The sequence below is a fragment of the Alternaria viburni genome (genome assembly GCF_023758015.1).
Source record: "Alternaria viburni strain BMP 2772 chromosome Unknown scaffold_9, whole genome shotgun sequence".
NCBI classification, from domain to species: Eukaryota; Fungi; Ascomycota; class Dothideomycetes; order Pleosporales; family Pleosporaceae; genus Alternaria; species Alternaria viburni.
In genome coordinates, this window is record NW_026055778.1 from 304,187 (window position 1) to 324,291 (window position 20,105).

The 20,105-nt window shown below is 54.1% G+C and overlaps 8 protein-coding genes across 8 annotated transcripts; 4 read left to right on the forward strand and 4 right to left on the reverse strand.

Moving 5' to 3' along the window:
• Nucleotides 1-200: 200 nt before the first annotated feature.
• On the forward strand, nucleotides 201-1,710 carry J4E79_004997 (uncharacterized protein; the record flags this gene model as incomplete). Its single annotated transcript, XM_049353877.1, has 3 exons — nucleotides 201-627; nucleotides 683-1,078; nucleotides 1,127-1,710. The coding sequence occupies 3 exons, from the start codon at nucleotides 201-203 to the stop codon at nucleotides 1,708-1,710; spliced, it is 1,407 nt and encodes a 468-aa protein (XP_049211497.1).
• A 2,025-nt stretch (nucleotides 1,711-3,735) lies between these two features.
• On the forward strand, nucleotides 3,736-5,838 carry J4E79_004998 (uncharacterized protein; the record flags this gene model as incomplete). Its single annotated transcript, XM_049353878.1, has 5 exons — nucleotides 3,736-4,022; nucleotides 4,078-4,106; nucleotides 4,250-4,472; nucleotides 4,622-5,593; nucleotides 5,658-5,838. 5 exons carry the CDS (start codon nucleotides 3,736-3,738, stop codon nucleotides 5,836-5,838), a joined length of 1,692 nt encoding a protein of 563 aa, XP_049211498.1.
• Nucleotides 5,839-6,174: 336 nt separating this feature from the next.
• Nucleotides 6,175-7,449, reverse strand: J4E79_004999 (uncharacterized protein; the record flags this gene model as incomplete). The annotated part of the gene is made up of 1 exon (XM_049353879.1): nucleotides 6,175-7,449. One exon carries the CDS (start codon nucleotides 7,447-7,449, stop codon nucleotides 6,175-6,177), a length of 1,275 nt encoding a protein of 424 aa, XP_049211499.1.
• A 615-nt stretch (nucleotides 7,450-8,064) lies between these two features.
• J4E79_005000 (uncharacterized protein) lies at nucleotides 8,065-10,113 on the forward strand (the record flags this gene model as incomplete). Its single annotated transcript, XM_049353880.1, has 1 exon — nucleotides 8,065-10,113. The coding sequence occupies one exon, from the start codon at nucleotides 8,065-8,067 to the stop codon at nucleotides 10,111-10,113; it is 2,049 nt and encodes a 682-aa protein (XP_049211500.1).
• A 928-nt stretch (nucleotides 10,114-11,041) lies between these two features.
• J4E79_005001 (uncharacterized protein) lies at nucleotides 11,042-11,893 on the reverse strand (the record flags this gene model as incomplete). Its single annotated transcript, XM_049353881.1, has 1 exon — nucleotides 11,042-11,893. One exon carries the CDS (start codon nucleotides 11,891-11,893, stop codon nucleotides 11,042-11,044), a length of 852 nt encoding a protein of 283 aa, XP_049211501.1.
• Nucleotides 11,894-12,775: 882 nt separating this feature from the next.
• J4E79_005002 (uncharacterized protein) lies at nucleotides 12,776-13,907 on the reverse strand (the record flags this gene model as incomplete). The annotated part of the gene is made up of 2 exons (XM_049353882.1): nucleotides 12,776-13,381; nucleotides 13,431-13,907. The coding sequence occupies 2 exons, from the start codon at nucleotides 13,905-13,907 to the stop codon at nucleotides 12,776-12,778; spliced, it is 1,083 nt and encodes a 360-aa protein (XP_049211502.1).
• Nucleotides 13,908-14,246: 339 nt separating this feature from the next.
• Nucleotides 14,247-16,079, forward strand: J4E79_005003 (uncharacterized protein; the record flags this gene model as incomplete). The annotated part of the gene is made up of 1 exon (XM_049353883.1): nucleotides 14,247-16,079. The coding sequence occupies one exon, from the start codon at nucleotides 14,247-14,249 to the stop codon at nucleotides 16,077-16,079; it is 1,833 nt and encodes a 610-aa protein (XP_049211503.1).
• A 1,261-nt stretch (nucleotides 16,080-17,340) lies between these two features.
• J4E79_005004 (uncharacterized protein) lies at nucleotides 17,341-19,298 on the reverse strand (the record flags this gene model as incomplete). The annotated part of the gene is made up of 3 exons (XM_049353884.1): nucleotides 17,341-18,145; nucleotides 18,198-18,412; nucleotides 18,858-19,298. 3 exons carry the CDS (start codon nucleotides 19,296-19,298, stop codon nucleotides 17,341-17,343), a joined length of 1,461 nt encoding a protein of 486 aa, XP_049211504.1.
• Between the last annotated feature and the right edge of the window lie 807 nt (nucleotides 19,299-20,105).

Sequence of the window (20,105 nt, forward strand, 5' to 3'; positions counted from 1 at the left end):
CCCTAGCTAGCTGACATGCACACTCTCCAGACTTCGGCTTGCTCCTGCCGGAAGGTTTCAATGGACAACTGTGCGCAAGTGCTGTGAGGTCATCCACCCTAACAATGAGTACCGTGCCTCGTGAAAACAGACAATAGATCGGCATCTCACATAGCTCCCACATCCACTTGTCCATTTCTGCTCACAAACCCATCGACACGATGGAAAAGATCGAAGAGAAGCTCAAGTCCGTTCTCCACCGGAGGAAGAAGTCGACGCCCACTCAGTCCCCTCGAGCGTCGTACGAGCATCCTGATCAGACTAGCCCGCGCACTGAGCAGCACCCAGCATCACCTCTTAGCAGTCGGCAGCAAAAGCCCACGGCCCCCAATGATGTCTCTCACCCGGAGACTCGAGGTCAACCACGCGACTCTGCCTATCACGATGGCCGAGCGAGCCATGCAGTAGCAACTCCTAGCACGGGCTCCAATGGATCCAATGGCTCTATGGCGAACGATTACAGATCGTACCTTCCTGCGCTTGTTTCCGAAGAGCATTCAAATGTCGAGCCCAGCGTTCCAGATAGGCATCTGCGCTATAGGCCATCGACAGATGGCGAGCGATCAAAGGCTCTTCCGGCCCTACCCAGTATGTTTGAGAGCGCAATTACAATATTGGCGACTCAGTGCTAACATAACATCAGACACATTACACCATCCCCATGGCGAAGTCAGACGATCAATCGACGTAGACGGTCCAGGCCGCACCATACGCGCAGTGCCAACCGAAGCTCCCGCCGACAAGTATGCAGTGGGTAGTCACGATATCAACAACGGCGGCTTGGATGATGACGTTCGATCGCGCGAGCAGCGCTCTTCCTCCGACAAACATGGATTGAGCAAGAGTGGCCAGCCTGTACCAGGACTTACCAACAATGATGCGCTGGCCGTGAAACCTCTCCCGGGTCTCGCGATCACGAAGGACTATCAGGGCACGGATGGCGCGCATGATTGGAAAGAGAAACAGCAAGCGATGCTTGCGGGTGTTGTGAACCTCAATAACACTGTAGACACGGATCGAGACACTACAGTCGCCCCTGGTAAGCTTTGATCCTCCCAAAGTCACGACATGACTAACAAATTGACAGCCGTTACACACGAGATCATCAAACCACACGAACACGAGGTTATCCAGCAGCAGATCCATCGCGAGATCCACAACTACACATACTATCATCGACTGCAGCCCGTTCTCCAGACCGAGGTTCTTCCACCCCGTCATTTCATTCCCAACCCTGATGGCGAGGGCTTGATCGAAATATCCGCAGACGAATTGCCGAACCGCACTGGCAAGAACAGATGGTGGGATATCGTTCAGAAGGAGCCGAACCTTCCGGCAACTCCATTCGAATGGCGCACAGAACCGCAGATCATCGAGGGGAAGCCATATATGACTGAGGACGGCTTTGAACGCAGGGAGACAACCATCATTTACCCACCAACCCTAGACGATATGTCGCGCTACCGTGGCCTGGTCCAGCCAGTGCACTTCGATCACAAAACTGGGGAGCGTTGGTTGGGCGAAGTCACGACCGTAGAGAAGCTGAACCGGGAACTGGGCCGTCAAGGGGATGAGGATTTCATGACGATGAAGGATGTCACTGCGGACCTGCCAAAGATTGCGTCCAGTCCCTCTGTCAAGCGTAAGCCTCTTGGCCAGGATTCTCTCTAGCGACTGTATTGCTATCGACCATCACACATGCAAAAGTTCAGCGAAGGCGCTATTGGGGAGGGTTGGTTTTATCAGACACTGTACCTTTAACGTGTATACTTAGTGTCCAATGACTACATTATGAGTAATTCAAAATCGATGACCTAACGTCAACGTAGGCTCCAGGGTGTTTGGTGACCTCGGGATAAACCACACCTGGGCATGCTCTCAGATTGACCAATGACAGCGCGACAGCCTCATGATCCCAGGTCGGCACCTGTAGCTGTTAAGAGAGCCGCCGCCCTTGTTGCTGCTGTAAATTCTCGTCTAAGCTCTCTTTCCTATTTTCGAAGAGTCTGCTCACATCATACTGGAATGTTGTCGTAACGGTACCCGGCATCGCAATGTCGCGCCTTCCTCGCATGAGAAAAGCGGCTGGTCGCCCGACGATCCATAGGCCGAGAACGCGGAATATCGACACAGAAGGAAGGCGACGGCAGATTCGATGTGCCAGATTGCTTGTTCGGTATACGTAACTCCAAGCTTTATGAATCCTTGGACGCAACATCTCGAACATGCAGGATGACAGAGGCATCCTTGGCCTATCTGGACGTCTCTGGTATGCGCGCCGTGTACTTCCAGGCAGACAACGTCTGGCATCTGCTGACCGCATGAAGAACTATCCTGGCTATCGAGATATCGGTTTGCGAAGTGAGCAGGTGGAAGCCATCGTCTTGTATCGTTCAGAGAGGCGAAGCATGAGCAAGGAACATCGCCAAGTGTCAGCGACAGTTGGTAACGCGTCTCTCTGCATCCACCGGTAAGCTGAGGCTTATCTGACGAAGGTGTATCGCTTATTGCTTGGATGCAGAAAGAGGCTGGCTCAAGCGACGCAGGACTGATAGCTTGACAGCCATCACGCCTTCTCGTGGCGTTGTAGCATCACATGGTAACAACAGTCGAGCGATGCATCTTCGTCCCCGCGGGGAGAGAAAGCGACACACGATTTTACGTATCTACCGAGTCAGAGTCTCGACTCACGGCAAGCAGCTTCTAGTTCCTTTCGGCACAGCGGGCGGCTGTCAGTTTGAGGACTACGAGGTGGCTGGGTCCGAGCTAGTGGCTGTCTCCGAGGTATGAACAAGCCTCTTGCAGGCAACGGAGACAACGCAAAGCCTCGAAGCAAGCCTGGAGCCAACCCGCCAGCCCAGGAATGCCAAGATAGCTTCAGCCGTTCAGAAAATGACGCGGACTCGGTCATTGGAGTAAAAGCGCAGGCCAAGATACGCTCAAGAGATGGAGGGGTTTTCGTTCCACAAACTGGATGGAAGGATTCGGAGAGGCCGACAGGGAAGACGATAGGTATGGCCCGATAACAGCTGTTGCGCAAGCTGGACACGCGAAAGAGGCCTCAAATGCACGACAGAAGAAGTAACGTTCTTGAGGGTACCGTATGTTGTGACACCGCTGCACGATGTACTCAGGGCCCCGCTTGGGGGCTCAAAGACAGCTGGTCTAGCGATGCCGGGTATCTCAATCCCTGCACCCACAAACGACGTTATCGGGATTTTACCCAACACGCGGCGTACGAGACAAGGGTTCACCGACCCTCGATATCCTTCTGGGTGAGCAGCCGTTTGGCCAGTGAAGGACCGAGGACGTGAGATACGCCTACTGCAGCCCCGCCATGGCAAACGCCAAAATGGCCCATCAGTAATTCGCCCTCCACTAGGTAACGTTAGGCCCGAATTTTGGAGAAGCGGGATATTGTGAATGCCCAGTCTGCCTAGCGCGATCTACAGCGTTCACCACGAGGAAGCTCATGCAGGGTTCCCACTCGCGCTCGCTAGGGCAGCTGAGAGGGTTATTTAACAGGTTACTCCCCAACTTTTCTGCTATCTTGCACGACGACCCTCAGCCTTGCCTGCTATCTATAAGACAACTCAACCGGCTATTGGTACATGGCTTTCGTAGTACAGTACTTTGCCCTGCTTCTCAAATCCATACACTGAAGCCCAGCCTTGAGGTTTTCGACATTCGAATACAATGGCCTCTTACGGCCAAGACTTTGGTGCTGGCGGACCCTACGAGGTAAAGAACACGGGCTATGTTGCTACCGACGAGGAAAAGAATCATTACGATGTCGGCCCCCGTCATCCCAGTATTGTCGGATCTGTGAAGGCAGTCACCGATCAGACGCACCGAACGCTCAAGAGCAGACACATCCAGCTTATCGGTATTGGAGGAACTATTGGTACTGCCTTGTACGTGCAGATTGGCCGAGGTTTGATGAACGGAGGACCTGGAAGTTTGTTCATTGCATTCTCGTTATGGTATGCAATATTTCCCTCGCCATCCACGGCGATGAGCTAACGCTAACATTTCAAGGTGTACTGTCATTCTGGCTGTGACGCTCAGTGAGACTCTCCATCCCTTATTTTCCAAAGCGACAACTTCTTCCCATCGCGACAATGCCCATGCGCTTTATCCGATACCCCAAAGCACCTTTCTCCATCGCTCGCGCAAAAAATGCCGAGCACCAGCTAATGCAATTACCCAGGTATCGCTGAGATGGTCACATTCCTCCCTATATCCTCGCCGTTTATCCGATTTGCCGGAAGGTTTGTTGATGATGCTTTCGGTTTCGCGGCTGGCTGGAACTTCTTCGTGTTCGAAGCTGCTCTTGTGCCCTTTGAGATTGTGGCTTGCAATGTCATCATCGGCTTTTGGAGTGATGTCGTGCCCACAGGCGCCATCATCGCGATCGTTCTCGTGCTCTATGCGTACGTTAATACCCCACATCCTGGTGCTGGCAACTCATGCGTTTGGTACTTTGGCGTCTACGTTGGAGCTGCCATGCAGCTGTGTGCTTAACCTTCGCCTTGGATTCTTCAAATGGATATATCCAGATCAAGTGCTAACCTCAGCGCAGCGTAATCAACATGATGGCCGTCAAATGGTACGGCGAAACCGAGTTCTGGGCCGCCATCGGCAAAGTCCTCCTCATCATCGGCCTGCTCATCTTCACCTTCATCTCCATGTTGGGCGGCAACCCGGAGAAAGATCGGTACGGTTTCCGCTACTGGAAGAACCCTGGTAGTTTCACAGAACTCTATGAACCAGGTCAGCTCGGTCGCTTCCTGGGCTTCCTACAGTGCCTGATCCAGGCTTCCTTTACGATTGCCGGACCAGATTACGTTTCCATGGCAGCAGGAGAGACTGAGAACCCGCGCAAAGTCATGCCCCGTGCCTACAACGCCGTTTTCTACCGTCTGACCACATTCTTCGTGCTCGGCTCGCTGGCTGTCGGTATCAACGTGCCCTACAACGATCCAGAGCTGATCGCCGCTTTCCGAGACGGCAAGCCAGGTGCAGCAGCTTCACCCTACGTCATCGCCATGAACCGACTCCGTATCGAAGGTCTGCCTCACGTTGTCAACGCTGGTGTCCTCGCCTCCGCTTTCTCCGCCGGAAACTCCTACGTCTACTGCGCGTCCCGTTCGCTCTTCGGTCTCGCTCTAGAAGGAAAAGCGCCCAAGTTCCTCACCAAGTGCACGAAGCAAGGTGTACCTTTCTACTGCGTCTTCTTCGTCCTCTTGATTGCCCTGCTGTCCTTCCTCCAGCTCAGCGAGAACTCCGCTGTCGTGCTGAACTGGTTCGTTAGCTTGGTGACTGCATCGCAGTTGATCAACTTCAGCGTCATGTGCTTCACCTTTTTGAAGTTTCACAAGGCGTGCCAGGCACAGGGTCTCGATCGAGACACGCTGCCATACAAGGGTATGGCCCAGCCCTACGCCGCATGGTACGGCCTTGTATGCACCTTCATCATGACGTTTGTCGGTGGCTACACTGTGTTCCTGAACGGCAAGTGGGCTGTCGCTGATTTTCTGTTCTCATACCTGATGTAAGTCTCTACCCCATCACCCCCTTCTGTTCCTACCATGATACAATACTGACATGAAATACAGGGTCTTTGCCTTCCCCGTTCTCTTCATTTTCTGGAAAGTTCTCAAGAGGACGAAGTGGGTTTCACCGTCTGAGGCGGATCTTGTGACTGATCTCGCGGAGATCGAGGAGTACCATCGTACTTTTGTGGAGAAGCCTGAGACTAATGCTTTCAACCGTGTTTTGGACAAGATGTTTGGATAGACTCTTGTTGCAACTGTTGTCATGGCGCCCTTTGGGGTACTTCAAGCTAGTGCTTCTTGCTTTGCTTTGGGGATTGCGTACTGCTCTTGGAAAGGGATGCCTTACGCCCATGTGGGTGGTCTATTCGAGAAATCATGACAATACCACGAGAATCCATGATATTAACGAACACGAACGATCTTTGAAGAAACGATTTCCTTGAACTGTAGCTCAATATGTTCCATTCTCAACAACACAATGCAATTCATAACTAGGGTATCATCATATACTCCCCAATAACTCCTAAGAAAGACCATCTAGCCAAAACCATATGAATCGTAGGTGAGCGCCAACAGTTCAAAACAAGAATGTCGGCACATCATCTAAATCCGCAGCTTTCCGTTTCCGCTCCTTCTCGTTCCTCTCCCTTTCAGCCTTGCGCTTGGCAATGCGCTCCGAAGTCTCCTTACTGACACCGCTGTTACCACCACTGCCGCCCGGATCTCTGACTGACGCATTTTCATTGAACGAAGCATTTGATCGTCCAAGCTTAGCATTGCCGCGATCGTCCACGGAATCGAAGGATTGGGAATACTTGCTGACACTTGATGCGCGCGTTGTATGCGACGTCTCAACAGGCTGCTGCGGCGAAGACCCCGACAATGCCTTACTTTTCTTCGTCGGTACCAAATCGTCAAGCATGTCAAAGGGTGTTGCGCGACTTATGCGTGAGCGAGATTTTGCTGCAGGTGTAGGTGGCGCAGGCTTAGCGAAGACGGGGTTCGGATTGGGTGCAGGAGACGAGGCAGACTTCTGCCCTTTTGCTGCACTGCTGTTGCGGACTGGGGTGGGTGTGGTGGTGGATCTGGAAACGGGCTTTGCTGAGGGGCGCGGTGCGTCTAGATCGTCGCTGTCGTAGTCGCTATCTTGTGTTGCGTATTTGCTAGTGGTCGCAACGTGTCTTGAGGCCATGAACGAAGACGCAAGATGAGACCGATTTGACAACACGGCCCGCCCTTCTTGGTCATCTTCGTCTTCCTGCGACGCAAACACATCGCGAATCGCTTCCTTCTGCTTCAGCTCTTGGACCCTAGCCTTCTCCTTCATCTCGCCACTAGTTGACCTCTTCGCATTTGCAACGACGGGTCTGGTAACTTCAGCAGCTTCTTTCTTCTTCTCTTCGATCATCGCCTTGAGCTTCTCGTATTCGGCGATGTGCAAGTGTCGCGAGAAGAGCTTTGCTGTTTCCAGAAACTCGTCTTCCACCATCATCCACTCGTCGTCGCGCAGATCGAACTTCGACAGACATTTGTGCATTTTCTCAACGTGCGGCGCCTCAAGCTCATCAATGGGAGGTGGTGATGATGAACCTCCACGTTTCTTTCCCAAGGCTTCTTTGGTCCTTGTCTTAGTTCGCGGCCTTGTCGGTGTTGTTGGAAGGCCGGGAAGGTCATCGTCGGAGCCATTTGATCTCGTTCTGCTCCTGCTGCTGTCTGCCAGCACAGTGCCATCGAAGAAGTCGTCATCTATGTCAGCCGTAGCGCGCGCTTTCGTAGCTTTCCGCGATGATGCTGGCTTGGCTTGGGTTCGACTTCCGCCACTCTTGCTTGCCCAAGGTAGCTGACGCGGCATGATGCCCAAGGTTTTGTAGATCAGCCTTGTATTCGCAGGAGTTGAGAGTGTAGAGGACAGTTTGCACGCGACATAATGCCCATAATCTGCATAGAAGCAGCTCAGAAGGTCACGTAGCTACAAACAACTCCAAAAGGGTCGAAAGCGCGTGCACGTAGGTGAAATGTTCGTGGTCGCCTGGGCACGTGCTATGACGCGCTAGACCCTGCCGGTTCCGTCCACGGGTCGGACCCACTTTCCTGGAATTGCGCCCTTCCGTTCCGATCTAATCTGTGACTTTGAACGTGCTCTCCGCCTTCAATTGAAAGTGACACGTTTCGCTTCCATGAGATTCCGTGACGCTCGATGCTTGCCTAGACATCACGTACCTAGGCACTGATGGGGTCCTTGCTGGTACAGCTGTTGGCATCGAGTTCGTCTCGCTCGACGCTGCAGCTTACACCGAACAACACACTACCATAAACGTCTTAACAACTTAACAACAAACCCACGCGCGCGTCTTTTCGTCTAAGGGCCATCGGATGCTCTAAATCGTTCATTGACTCGACTACCCTCCTTTAAGAACAGCTGGCCTGGCTTTGTGTTGACTCACAACGACCCCTCTTTCCATTCGCAATGTCCATGTTCCGCAGGCCAGGAGATTCCTCGTCAAGTTCGGGAACCTCTGATGATGAGAGCGAATACGAGGAAGCAAGCGAATCGCAACAGGATAGCGTCCTGTCACGAATCGAAACTCTGAGTTCCGCTACTTCTGGACATCCGTCTCTTCAGCCCCAGCGGCCTCATCTAGACGTTCGGCAAAACTCAGCACAAAACGTTCGAGATTTGTTGTTCCATTCAATGCTTGAAAAGCAGACTATCCAGCAAGCTGCGGAGCAACTAGGAAAGGATCCATCTGATCCGGAAGTACAACGAGTAGGAAGAGACGCCTATAAGGAGCTCGCTCGTCAGATCTCCAACAATGTAGACGACGCCTACGCGAGCGATGAGATGCAGGGTCACCGAGCAACTGCAAATCAGGGAATCCATCGATTGATCCAGGGCAACCTTAGCAAACTTGCGCCAATCCCCGAAGGAACTTCACAGGCGCTCGTCTCGCGACCAGGAACTGCGATCCATCCACCCTTACCTCAACAACCATCTCTTGGCTTCGATGTTATGTCTGGTATATCAGCTCCCGTACAGCTGCAGCTACGTGGATATCCTCATCTGCAAACGGACCGCTACATCCGGGAGTTTTCGGAGCTCGAAATTGTAGGGAAGGGCGGATACGGCAAGGTCTTCAAAGCCAAACACAAACTAGATGGCTCATTGTATGCTGTAAAAAGGATACCGGTGAGCCCGTCCAGGGTTGCAAGAATACAAGAGCATGGGCCCGAAGAACTGGAAAGCATGCTTGAGGAAGTTCGTTCGCTCGCTCGGTTCGATCATAACAACATAGTTCGGTATCACAACGCTTGGCTGGAGTTCACCACAATACCGGCAGACCCTGTGACCGCGCCGGAAGTCACGATGCTACGCAACGACCGTCTTTTGGATGATAGACCCGCATTTCCGTCAGTTTCACCGGGCTCAGGAGATCTGCATTCTCAGCTAGATAGCCTGACAATGGACAATCCCTTCGCAAGTACCGAACACAGCAATAGCGCGGGAATCATATTTGAGTTTAGCGAATCTGAACAGCAAGTGAACGAGACCAGGAGCGAGAGCGTTCATACGTCATACAAGGAGACTTTGAAGCAGACAAGACGCACGAAACGTCGGGGTAGCCAAGCAAGCCAGACCACGATAGCTACAGTATCGTCGACAAAGTCCAGGATGAGCGCTGTGGAGGACGTTGACGAAGAAGAAGATGACGACGTTGAAAATATACCCAGATTACACATGCCGTATTCTCAGGAGTCGCATTCCGAGATGTCAGACAGCATGATATCGAACAGCGATGCGCCCCGCCACTTGATTCAAAACCAGACCCTTGGACCAGTCCTCACACTGAATGTGCAAATGAGCCTTTGCGAAACTAACCTTGCCGCTTTCCTCTCTTCCGATCAACATCCCACCGCACACGCAATCGAACAACATTGTTTCCACCCCTGCGTATCGCTGGAGTTACTAGACAACATCGTTTCCGGAGTCGAATACCTCCACGCACAAGGCGTAGTTCACCGCGACCTCAAACCAGCTAACGTCTTCATATCGCTCTCACGAGCGCGCCACGCCCCATACGGCTCTGTCAACGTTTCAAGCTGCACTACGTGCCCGAAGCGTGATCACCTACACATGACGCCGCGCATCGGAGACTTCGGGCTTGTCGCGGCGCTGAGCGACAGCTGCACTGTATCGGATACCTTCAAGCCCGTGGGTACGGAGTTTTACCGTCCCCACACAGGCAGTGGTATCAACGAGAAGCTCGATGTCTTCGCTCTGGGTGTCGTAGCGTTTGAGATGATTCAAAAATTCGACACTCGCATGGAGCGGATATCAGCGCTGACGGAGCTACGCCGCGGAGTCTTCCCTGATGGCTTCGCGCAAGGTCTGGGTGATGTGGGTGACGACGTGCAGCAACTGATCAGCGACATGGTGCAAGGAGAGGAAGGGAAGCGGCCAGGATGTGAAGATGTGCGGATTGAGATTCAGAAGCTGGTACGTGCTTTGAAGATGTGAGTCGTGGTCTCCATCACCGATCGGAGGTGTCGCATTGGGAGGCGCAGAATAAATGAATAGATACCCACGCATCTGTGGTGACTTGGACAAGCGGGGTATATTGCATCGTAGCTATTAGAATATGGAGTTCCCCTCCAAATGTCGTCCAATTCACGTTTGCGTAGTGATCATGATGTTGATAGTGCTGCACCTGTTGGTCCAGGTTGGGGAAAGGGCCCGAGACTCCCCACTTTTCGAGGCCACTCTTACCCCGCAGTCCGCTCGCTTCGGCTACCGAAAGCTCACAGCCTTCGCACAAGTTCGCAGGGCGACGGCGACGTGCAGCGCACACTATGCAGACCTATCTTTGGTTTGTAATACCTATATATTACATCTAATTCCAAAATTTGCCACCTGTAACGGGTCTCAGCCAGAAGACATTCCGTTTCCAAATCCGGCTTACTGTCAATACTTTAACGGGAGCCCAGTTCGAGTCCTGTGGTGTCCTTTAATCCACTCACTTGGGTAACCAGTGATGCTGGAGGGACCTAAGCAATGAATACAACTTGACGAGGGAAGCAATTCCGCAGTCTAGTATTCACCACGGGACGGCGGCGCTGGATTACTCCTATTAGGGTTGGAAGTCGGGTGACGGGTTGGGGTGTCCACTGGTATTTTGTTTTTGTCTTTTTGCCTGGCCTTCTTTTTTGCTCTTCGCCCACCACGCACATAGAGCGAACAACAGTAGCTAGCAGCGCCTGCTATCGCATCTTCTACTTTGCATCTCTCTTTTTGCATCTATTGCGTTGCACTTAAAGTAGCCTCTGCATGAGAGAATTGCTAGGAAGGATACGTGGTATTACATATGTACATTCGCCAAAGCAAGTCCCTTTGTCGCCGCCCAGCAGCAAGATGAACCAGCATCTCCACTGCCAGCACAACCCATCCCTCAATTCAACGTCCGCCTCCACTCATCCATAGCATCAAAAAGCGCCCCCAACCTTACTCCATCCTCGTCTTCCCCTACAGTCAACACCTTAACCACACTCCTCTTCCTCCCATGCCTCAACGTAAGTTCCCTTAACGGCGGCATAGAGACCAACATATCCCTCCAACTCCCATCTTTCCTCCCCAACACCTTCTCATTCTGAATCCAAACATTGAAATCCATAACCACAGGATGAAAAACAATCTCTTGGCTCGTCCGTATAAGGCCTAGACACCTCCTCATTAGACTGATCTCATTGCGCACGCCAACTGAGAACCGGGTGCCGGAGGGTTGCACCCCGTCTTCTATACTCTGCGGCGTAACATCGAGTTCCAAATCGAAGGTTGTGGGGACGAGATTGTAGATTTGCAGACTACGGGACGGCTTCAGATACAGCATCTCCGCTAGTAAAGGAGAGTCGCCGGGGATGAGTTGCCGCCATACATTGCATACGCGCTGGCAGCGGAGTAAGTCCCAGAAGTCGAGGTGGATGAATACGTGCTGGAGCACCTCAACAGGGAGGTCTGTAATGCGTTTTCTTTGGCCGCTGCCCGGGTGCGTGGAACCTGCAGTGAACATTTGGCGGACGCGGTCCGCGTAGTTTCCTATGCTGCTGCGCCGGCTGTCTCGTGAGAGTTCCGAGTCCCAAGACCGCATGGAGGCTGTGTCTGCGTCTGCGGGGAGGCCGCTGATGGAAGGGTTGCGGATGGAGTGGCTTGAGGCGCTTTGTTTGCGCCGGTTGGTGGTGTCTTTGAGCTTTTCGGAGAAGCGCGTGAAGGCCGAGAAGTGGGATTGGTGGTGAAGATCCATCATGGCTTCTGTTCTGCTTGATTGTCGAGATGTATGACCTTGCTTCCGTCTGGAACTTTTATGTTTTTGATCTGGACTCCTCTAGGGCATCCAGTGTCGCTGTTAGCGCTTTTGATACGGGCTGTGTTATTAGACTTCAGCCTTGCGACGACGGTGCGGGGTTATATCGTGTAACGTAATTGCGGTGCAACTCTATATCTCTTGTGTCTCCGCGACGGTTGAATGGTACGGTGTTCTCTTATATCGTGTCCGAAGCGGTGTGAATGGCAGCATCGATCGAGAGAACAGGAAACGACGACAACGTGGAAGCCGCAGCTGACATGTCATTTACACTAGCCGAATGTGGCTGACTGACGCGGGATGGGGGCCGACAAAAGCAAGCAGAACACATGGGAGCTGGGATGTTCGGCGATGTTTGCTTGACGGCTTGCGAGGCGTATCAAGGAAAGTGAGGTTGACGGTCTGTTGTTCTGATACGCTGCAAGGGTAATGTTCCACTATTAACGCCGATGTTGGCCATCAAACGCACTATGATCCCGTCTTTCCGTGTGGGACTATACATCATACATACGATACTGCGATAGTGGATCAAGATGGCATGTTGTGTTGTATTGATATATGTTTACATGGCTTCCCAAGCCAAGACTGTGTTGTTCTTGAACGGGCCGTCTGATGACGCAATGCCAGAGCATTGAAGTACACATGAAGCGGCGCATAGCACGCTTGTCGTGAGACGACTATTGTGCCAAATGCTCCAACACTCCTCCGGGATCCTCCTTGACGTACTCCTCGGCGCGGTAAGCCTATTTGGACGTGCACTCTCCAAAGTGCCCACTGAGTCCTTGATTGAAGGTCGCTGCATGTCATGTATGCGTCACGCTCTCTTCAGCCGACCTCGATTGATGCCAATGCGCCAATGACTTCCTCAGCAACCCCTCCATTTTCTACCACCATCTTTGTCACTTGTGAGATCAGTCCCCTCTTCATGCCGCCTCGAGGTGGTGTCCAAACGCCTGAAGTCGCCAGCAATTCCCTCTGGGTGAGCGCATCTGCACTGGAGGTGGGAGCAGTACCGCCTGTTGCTGAGTTCATCGAGTTGGGTACGCCCGGGGGCGTAAGGTGGGACGGGGGGTCGATGGTCCGGATGGAGACGATGCGCGCGCCCGTTGACGAGGTTGTTGAATTTGTGCATGCGATCGCGAGGACTGCATCTGCTACTGCGAGCTCCTCCTTGGCGGGATCAAAGATGATGTTGGGGCCCACTGCCATGGCTAGTATGATGACTGGGGGCTTGCCTAGCTGGGGAGCAGTCTTGTTGGTACCCGCCTGCTTGGGGTATAGCGGCACGGCGGCATCCCAGTCGTCGTCGAACAGGGGATCTTCGTCCTTTTCCGACTTTAGGGCTGGTAGGAGGGTAGTGAGGAGGGCGAGATGGGTGGTCATGGAAAGCAGCGCGAGCGGGTAGGAGAGCGGGGGTGAAAGAAGCAGGATCTAGGGCTGTTAGCAGTGTGTTTAGAAGAGGCGTATCGCGACTTCTTACATCGACGTAGAGCTTCCAGTGAAACCGTCTGTTGATGTACAGGCGGTCTTTGAGCTCTCCACTGGCGAGCAAGCTCTCGGTGAGCATGGAGGACAGGAACACAGGCAGAGCGTCGTCTTCGCGGAAGCCTGGCACCTCGACGCTCATCTCGACCCAGGCATTCTGGCCCTTGCCCTTGCTATCGTCCGTCTCTTCGCCCTCTCCCATGTCTACATCTTCGGGCTCGTCCAGTGTCGGGCGCTGCCGTGACCTCTCCACCTCGGCCTTGACTCCTACGAGCGCCTCGGTCCCGTCTTCCAGGGCGATGCGCGCACTTCCGTTTGCGCTGGGCAGTACGTCATACTCAGCGCGCATAGAGCGAAAGTCGCGGGGGCCCTTGGTGACATCGAGGCGGATGGGCGGCGTCTGTGAGAGGGTGGAGCGCAGGAACGACAGCTCAGCGGGCGAGAGGTTGACGAGGGCCTGCTGGGGCGCCATGGCAATTGGATGGTGGTGCTTGGGACGGGGCGACAGCGAGGTGTTTGCTGCTCGCGGATTTCTTGCGCATTTGTTTCGACGACGAACTAGCGGGCCCGGCGATTCGGCTGCAGCGTCACTTGCCTGCAGCCCCGGCGCGAGCTACTTCGCGCGACAACACCGTGCGCTGACCGCCGGTCCGCAAGAGCATTGTACGTCTGGGTTATTGGGTCCGGGCAGACATATACTGTCGCAGTATCGTGGCATCTCCTATATTCTACTCTTAATATATATTCCTAGGGCCATGCTACGGTAGACCAAGCCACCCGACCCTCGTCACACGTCCACGACCGGCCGCCAATGTCACCCCCGAGGTCCAAGCGGAACAGCGGCAATGCCATCACCACCATCGACAAGCTCGACTACCCGCCCAACTCGCCCCGTCGCCCGCTGCTCGCCCCCGACGACGACACCGAATCCCAGCGCCGCAGCAACGACACGAGTTACGCCGGCAGCTTCTTCGAGCAGGTCGCCGAGGGCATCTACGAGCAGGACCGCGTCAAGATGCAGCGCGCCGTGCTACGATGGCTGAGCTTCGTCTGGGCCATCGTCATCTGCCTCTGCGCTGGTAGCATCACCGCCTTCTCCCTCTACGGCCACTTGTTCCAGTCCAAGCTGCACTACACCCAGGTCCAGGTCAACATCGTCTCCATCGGCGCCGAGCTCGGCCTCTACCTGCTCGTCCCCATCTTCGGATACCTCTGCGACCGTCTGGGCCCTGGCGTGCCTGCCGGTATCGCTGGCCTTCTCTTCGGCTCGGGATATCTGCTGGCAGCCTTCGCCTTCAAGAGCGGCCCTCCGCCATCTGCAGGCGGTCATGGCTGGCCCTTCGGCGTCATGGTGCTGGCCTTCGCCTTCGTCGGCATGGGCACCAGCTGCATGTACCTGTCTGCAGTAACAACATGCGCCAAGAACTTTGGACGCGGAAACGCCAAGGGTGTGGCTCTGGCAGTGCCCATCGCAGCCTTTGGACTCAGCGGCATGTGGCAAAGTCAGGTTGGAAGCCGGCTGCTGTACGTGAGGAACCCGGATGGCACCAAAGGCGACGTCGACGTGTACCGCTTCTTCCTCTTCCTCGGCATACTCCTCCTCTGCGTGGGCGCCGTCGGCTTCTTCGCGCTGCGCATCATGGACGAAGAAGAGATGATCGACGAGGCAGTGGACGAGCTCGAAAGATCCGGTCTGCTGCAGCGCGACGAGTTCTTCACCCAGGCTGCGCACCATCACGGCTACGGAACTATGGAGACGCAGGACCTCTCCGACTCGACCTTTGACTTCCTCCAGTCCGAAGCTGAGCGTTTGAAGGCCAAGGCGGAAGAAGAGGCACGCAAGAAGACATGGCTGCTGAACGAGGAGACTCGTCGGTACATCATGGACCCTACCATGTGGTGGCTCGCAGGCGGCTTCTTCTTGGTTACTGGCCCTGGTGAGGCTTTCATCAACAACCTAGGCACCATCATCGAGACGCTTACGCCTGCGCATGTCGCCACTAACACCTCGCCTGCCACCCACGTCTCCATCGTCGCCATCACCTCCACACTCGCTCGCTTGATCACCGGCACACTCTCCGATGTCCTCGCCCCGGTTTCGTCTGGCAACTCCCACCGTCGTGGACCAGACTCCATCGCGAACTCGCTATCGTCACTCCCATCCCTCGAGCAGCCGCGCCGATTCACCGTCTCTCGCATAACCTTCCTCCTGGCTTTCGCTTTCATCCTCTCCCTCGGACAACTTCTCCTCGCGAGTGGGTGGGTGCAGAACCATGCCTCCCGTTTTGCCGCCGTCTCCGCACTCATCGGTGCTGGGTATGGAGCCGTCTTCTCTCTTACACCTATCGTCGTCTCAGTAGTATGGGGTGTCGAGAACTTCGGTACAAACTGGGGCATTCTAGCCATGACACCGGCTGCCGGTGCTACGCTCTGGGGTGCTGTCTACGCCACGGTGTATCAGAAAGTTGCAGAGAATGGTGAAGCGGGTGTTCAGAAGGATCCAGAGGACGTGCTTTGCCATGGAAAGGCTTGCTATGCGTCTACGTTCTGGGCCATGACCATCAGCGTGTGGATTGCCATGGGTCTCATCTTCTTCGCTTGGAGGGGCCCAGGCGGGTGGAAGCAGAGGGGTGTTGCTGTATAATGGTCTTGTCTTTTTTTGCATGGCGAAGGGCGTTTGTGATTCATGGTTATGAAGCGTTCATTGCGTTATTCCTATGTTGCTCTACTAGCATTGCATATTCCACTTTCTTGAATCAATACGAACTTTGAATACTACCCTCAGCACGTCTGAACATAACAAAATGAAGCATATGCGCACATGCTGGTTTATCTTGCTGCTGAAGGGCGATATACAGACTCGCTTTAGCAAGTGTAGCACCTTAATTAAGGAAGAATAAACAATCCTCAGGTCTAGAGCCTAAGTTAATGTCATGTTACCTACTTTGCATGTTTCTATCTTAATGTAGGCTGCAGACCTATTTAACTTCTCCCCGTGTATAGCGTAGAAGGAATATATCACAGCGTAATCTCTACATCCGCTGTTTGCAAACCTAACCACAAATTACAAAAAAAATAGAACAACCAACCCATTCACTCAACGCCACAAGACAACGATCTTCTCTCAACCACCCTTTCCCCGAAGGCTATAGTCTCAAGGATCTCAATCCACAAGTTCGACGTTTGCCAAACCTGTAGTTCAAGGGGAATTCCTCTAACTACCCTTGCTGCTGAAGGCTGTAGTATGAAGATTACAAAGAACACGTTTCCTGACTCGATGGTCAAACGCCCGTGTCCCCTATTCAAGACGTGAGTGAACGAGTGCTCGAACTCTTGTCCTATGTTTTGGTACTGCAGTACGCGATGCTTTGCTTCAGCCTGTTTAAGGGCTTAGGCAATTAGTCTTGCAAGGTCTGGTTTCACCCTAGACGTTGCAGGACTGGGTTGTTGCTTGGTTTGCTTTGCTTTGGGGTTCTTGTGCTGTGATGGGCGATCGCGAAATTGTGGGGGTTATATATGGGATGGGATGTCTATCTCCTGCATCTGTTCTATGAGGAAAGTATGAGCTCTGTTCGAAGACGAGAGGAACATGCAGTTACGCAGGTAGATGGGCGGTGATGTGGGAAGGTGAGAGCGCTGGTCGTGCCTTCCTCTCAGGAAAGAGCAACAACGTGCACTGACGCCCCATCAACCATCAAACCTCACCTCAACAAAACAAGAACACAATAGATGGAAGTATTAAATGTTATATTCCTTCGCCACCAGCCACTTCGGCACGGCAGACGAGGTTAATGGGTTCGTCGAACACTCATTTCATGCAAAGCTCCCAACGTTAACTCTTGTCTAGTCATGAGCCGTAAGCAGTCCCAGTCTACACCCGCGACCCTAATATACAAAGCACACGCTTAACCAGAGAACTCCTTAATGTCGGTAGTCTTGCCAGGGATAAGAGCCAATGGCACGATACCCGACACGTGCATCTCGGGGCCGTAGACGTGCATGTTGAGGCCGAGCTCCTGGCCGACACCCTTGATGTTCTTGAGACCCTCCTGGTAGTTGGGGCCGGCACGACGGATCCAGATCTGGACGTTGTGCTCGACGAGGAGAGGTGCGACTTCCCTCAGAGCGCGGATGACACCCTTGAAAGTCGAGGCGACGTTGGTAAAGTTGGCAATACCTCCACCGATGAAGAGAACCTTGCCCTCTGGGTGTTGAGGAGCACGGAGCATGAGGTCGAGGACAGTACGGGCGTAGTGGAAGGTCTGTGTCTCGGTGGGAGCACCAGAGTACTCACCGTAGTTGGCGAGCTCACCGGCGAAACCAGCAGAGGCGATGGCGTCGGCGTAAACGACGGACGCACCACCACCAGCGACCAGGGTCCAGACGCGGCCGGTAGCGTTGAGGATGGTCAGCTTGAGGGAAGCACCAGTCTTAGCGTCCATCTCAGCAATGTACGCCTCCTCCTTGCTCATCTCACGACCGAAAGGAGCGGGGAACTCCATCGGTGGGCCGACATCGACGGTCTGCTTAGCATTCTGCTGGGGAGCAGCTGGTATGCCGAGAGCTGTCGCGCTGCGAGCAATAGCCCACTTGGCACCGCACTCGAACTCAGCAGTTTGGTCAAGCTTGGCAGCCAGATCCAGGAAGTGAACCTCAGCTGAGGTCTTCTCCTCGTTGGGAATGACGACGAGAGGGTTGATCTCAAGGTATCTTGGTTACGTTAGTATGTATTAGGCAGGTGACAGGTGCCTGAGTAACTCACGTGAACTGGCAGTCAACGTAGACGGCGTATAACCTTGAGATGAAGTCGACGAGGACGTTGTGTACACCCTCGGGCACCTTCTTCAAGAGAGTGGCGGCAATCTCCTCGTTTGAGGGGTATTCCTTGAGGTCGACGGGGATGAGGAGCTTCTCAGCCTTCTCATCGACATCACCGACATCGACACCACCCTCGTGGGTGAACAGGATCCAGTCACCCTAAGCGGACAAGTTAGCGGTGAGATCGGCAAAAGATCGCAAGATGGCGCCGATGCTAGAGCCGCAACACCACGGGCCCGTAAATTGACGATGCATAGGTAGCGGCGCAAAAGCGCTGAAATTGCAGCCACATTTGCATGTGAAAGTGGACGTGCGTATCGCAGAAGAGTAGGTGCTCTGCAGGAGTGGGTCGGCCGTCGTTCCCTTCGTCCGGCCGGCCTTGAAACAAAACCAGGCAGTGCGCCCGGTTTAAGCACGCTTCCCGCTCCGCTTGCACTCGAGCTGCAGCATTCCGCTCTGAGCTTCCGAGTATGCCTTTTGCACGCCTTCGCATGCGCCAGACCACACGGTCGCCCGAAACGGCACGAGATACGACGTAACGAAACAACGAAATAATGAAATAACGAAATGATTGTAAAAAAGGCGGAAACTGAAATGGACGTACCTCTCGCACAGAGTTGATGTTGATGTAGTACTCGGTGTCTTGGGGATGGGGAACGAAGGGCTCGACCAAGAACTGCCTCAGGACACCATCGACAGTCTCGACACGCTGCTCCTTTCCTGCCCTCGCCTCGATCCACTCCCTCGCCTCAGCCCAGGTCTTGTTCAGCGCGAGCAGGCCGCTCTTGCCTCGCCTCTTGATGAGCTGATCTGGCTTTGCGACGAACTTGGAACCGGGAGTCAGCAGCCATGGGTATGTGGCCTCGGCCTGGTCGAGCACGCCCTTGATGTCCTCATCGGCGGCGAAGTGCAGCGATGCGAGCTTGGAGGGGGGGTTGTGTGTGGCCGACGCGGGCAGGGGAGTGGGCTTGATGACAGGCGCGCGGGTGAGGTGGTAGTTGAGGATGGCCTTGCCGTCGGCCTCGAGGATAGACTTGGCTGACATTGTGGTGTATGGTCAAACTGCGATGGATGAGTGTCAATGTCAAGAGGGGCGGCTCGCGTGGAGACAATGGGGTGCAAGAGATATGGCTGGCAGGCAATCCCGAAAGAAGTCTCGGGTATGGCAATGGGGCCTTATGCAATGTCCGGAGACGAAGATGTTCGGAGAAGATGGTGAGGGGGCCGGGACAAAAGATGCGAGGTGGCAGGCTGGGGAGTGGGCAGACGTACCTGGATTTGTTGAGGCTTGACACACGGTCTGCAGAGGGTTAAGAGGAACTGCTGGCAAGATTGAGTTGTCAGACGGCTTGGGAGGAGCTTGAGAAAGCGGTCTGATGTTTTTTCTGCGTGTTGAGCACTGAGGGCGGGCAGCGGATGCAGGGCTAAGGCACTGGGCGCACGGCGGGCCTATCACGGCGAGGACACCCCACCAGGGGTACAGCAGCTGCGGATGCCCTACACGACCCACGACGAGATATCAACGACCCGAACACACGCTTCCCGGGGGATTTTCCGCGATAACACCTTCCAGAAAGCGCGCACGCGGTGCATTGAAGCCCCATCTATTACCAACACCCCCAATTCCGAGGTGCGACGCTGCGGTGCAGACATTCGGGTCCCCGTTCACCGCTCGGGACTTGGGGTTAGCGCCACACGCATCTAGTTCGTGCAGGGGATATCACTCTCCAGCTCAACACCGCCAAAAGTAAGGGCCAAACTTCGGAAAGAATCGCTGCTCCCTCTTCGCAACCTTCTCCCCATCCATCCAAGTACTCTGCTCTGCCCTCAGCACGGCATTGCATCCATAAGG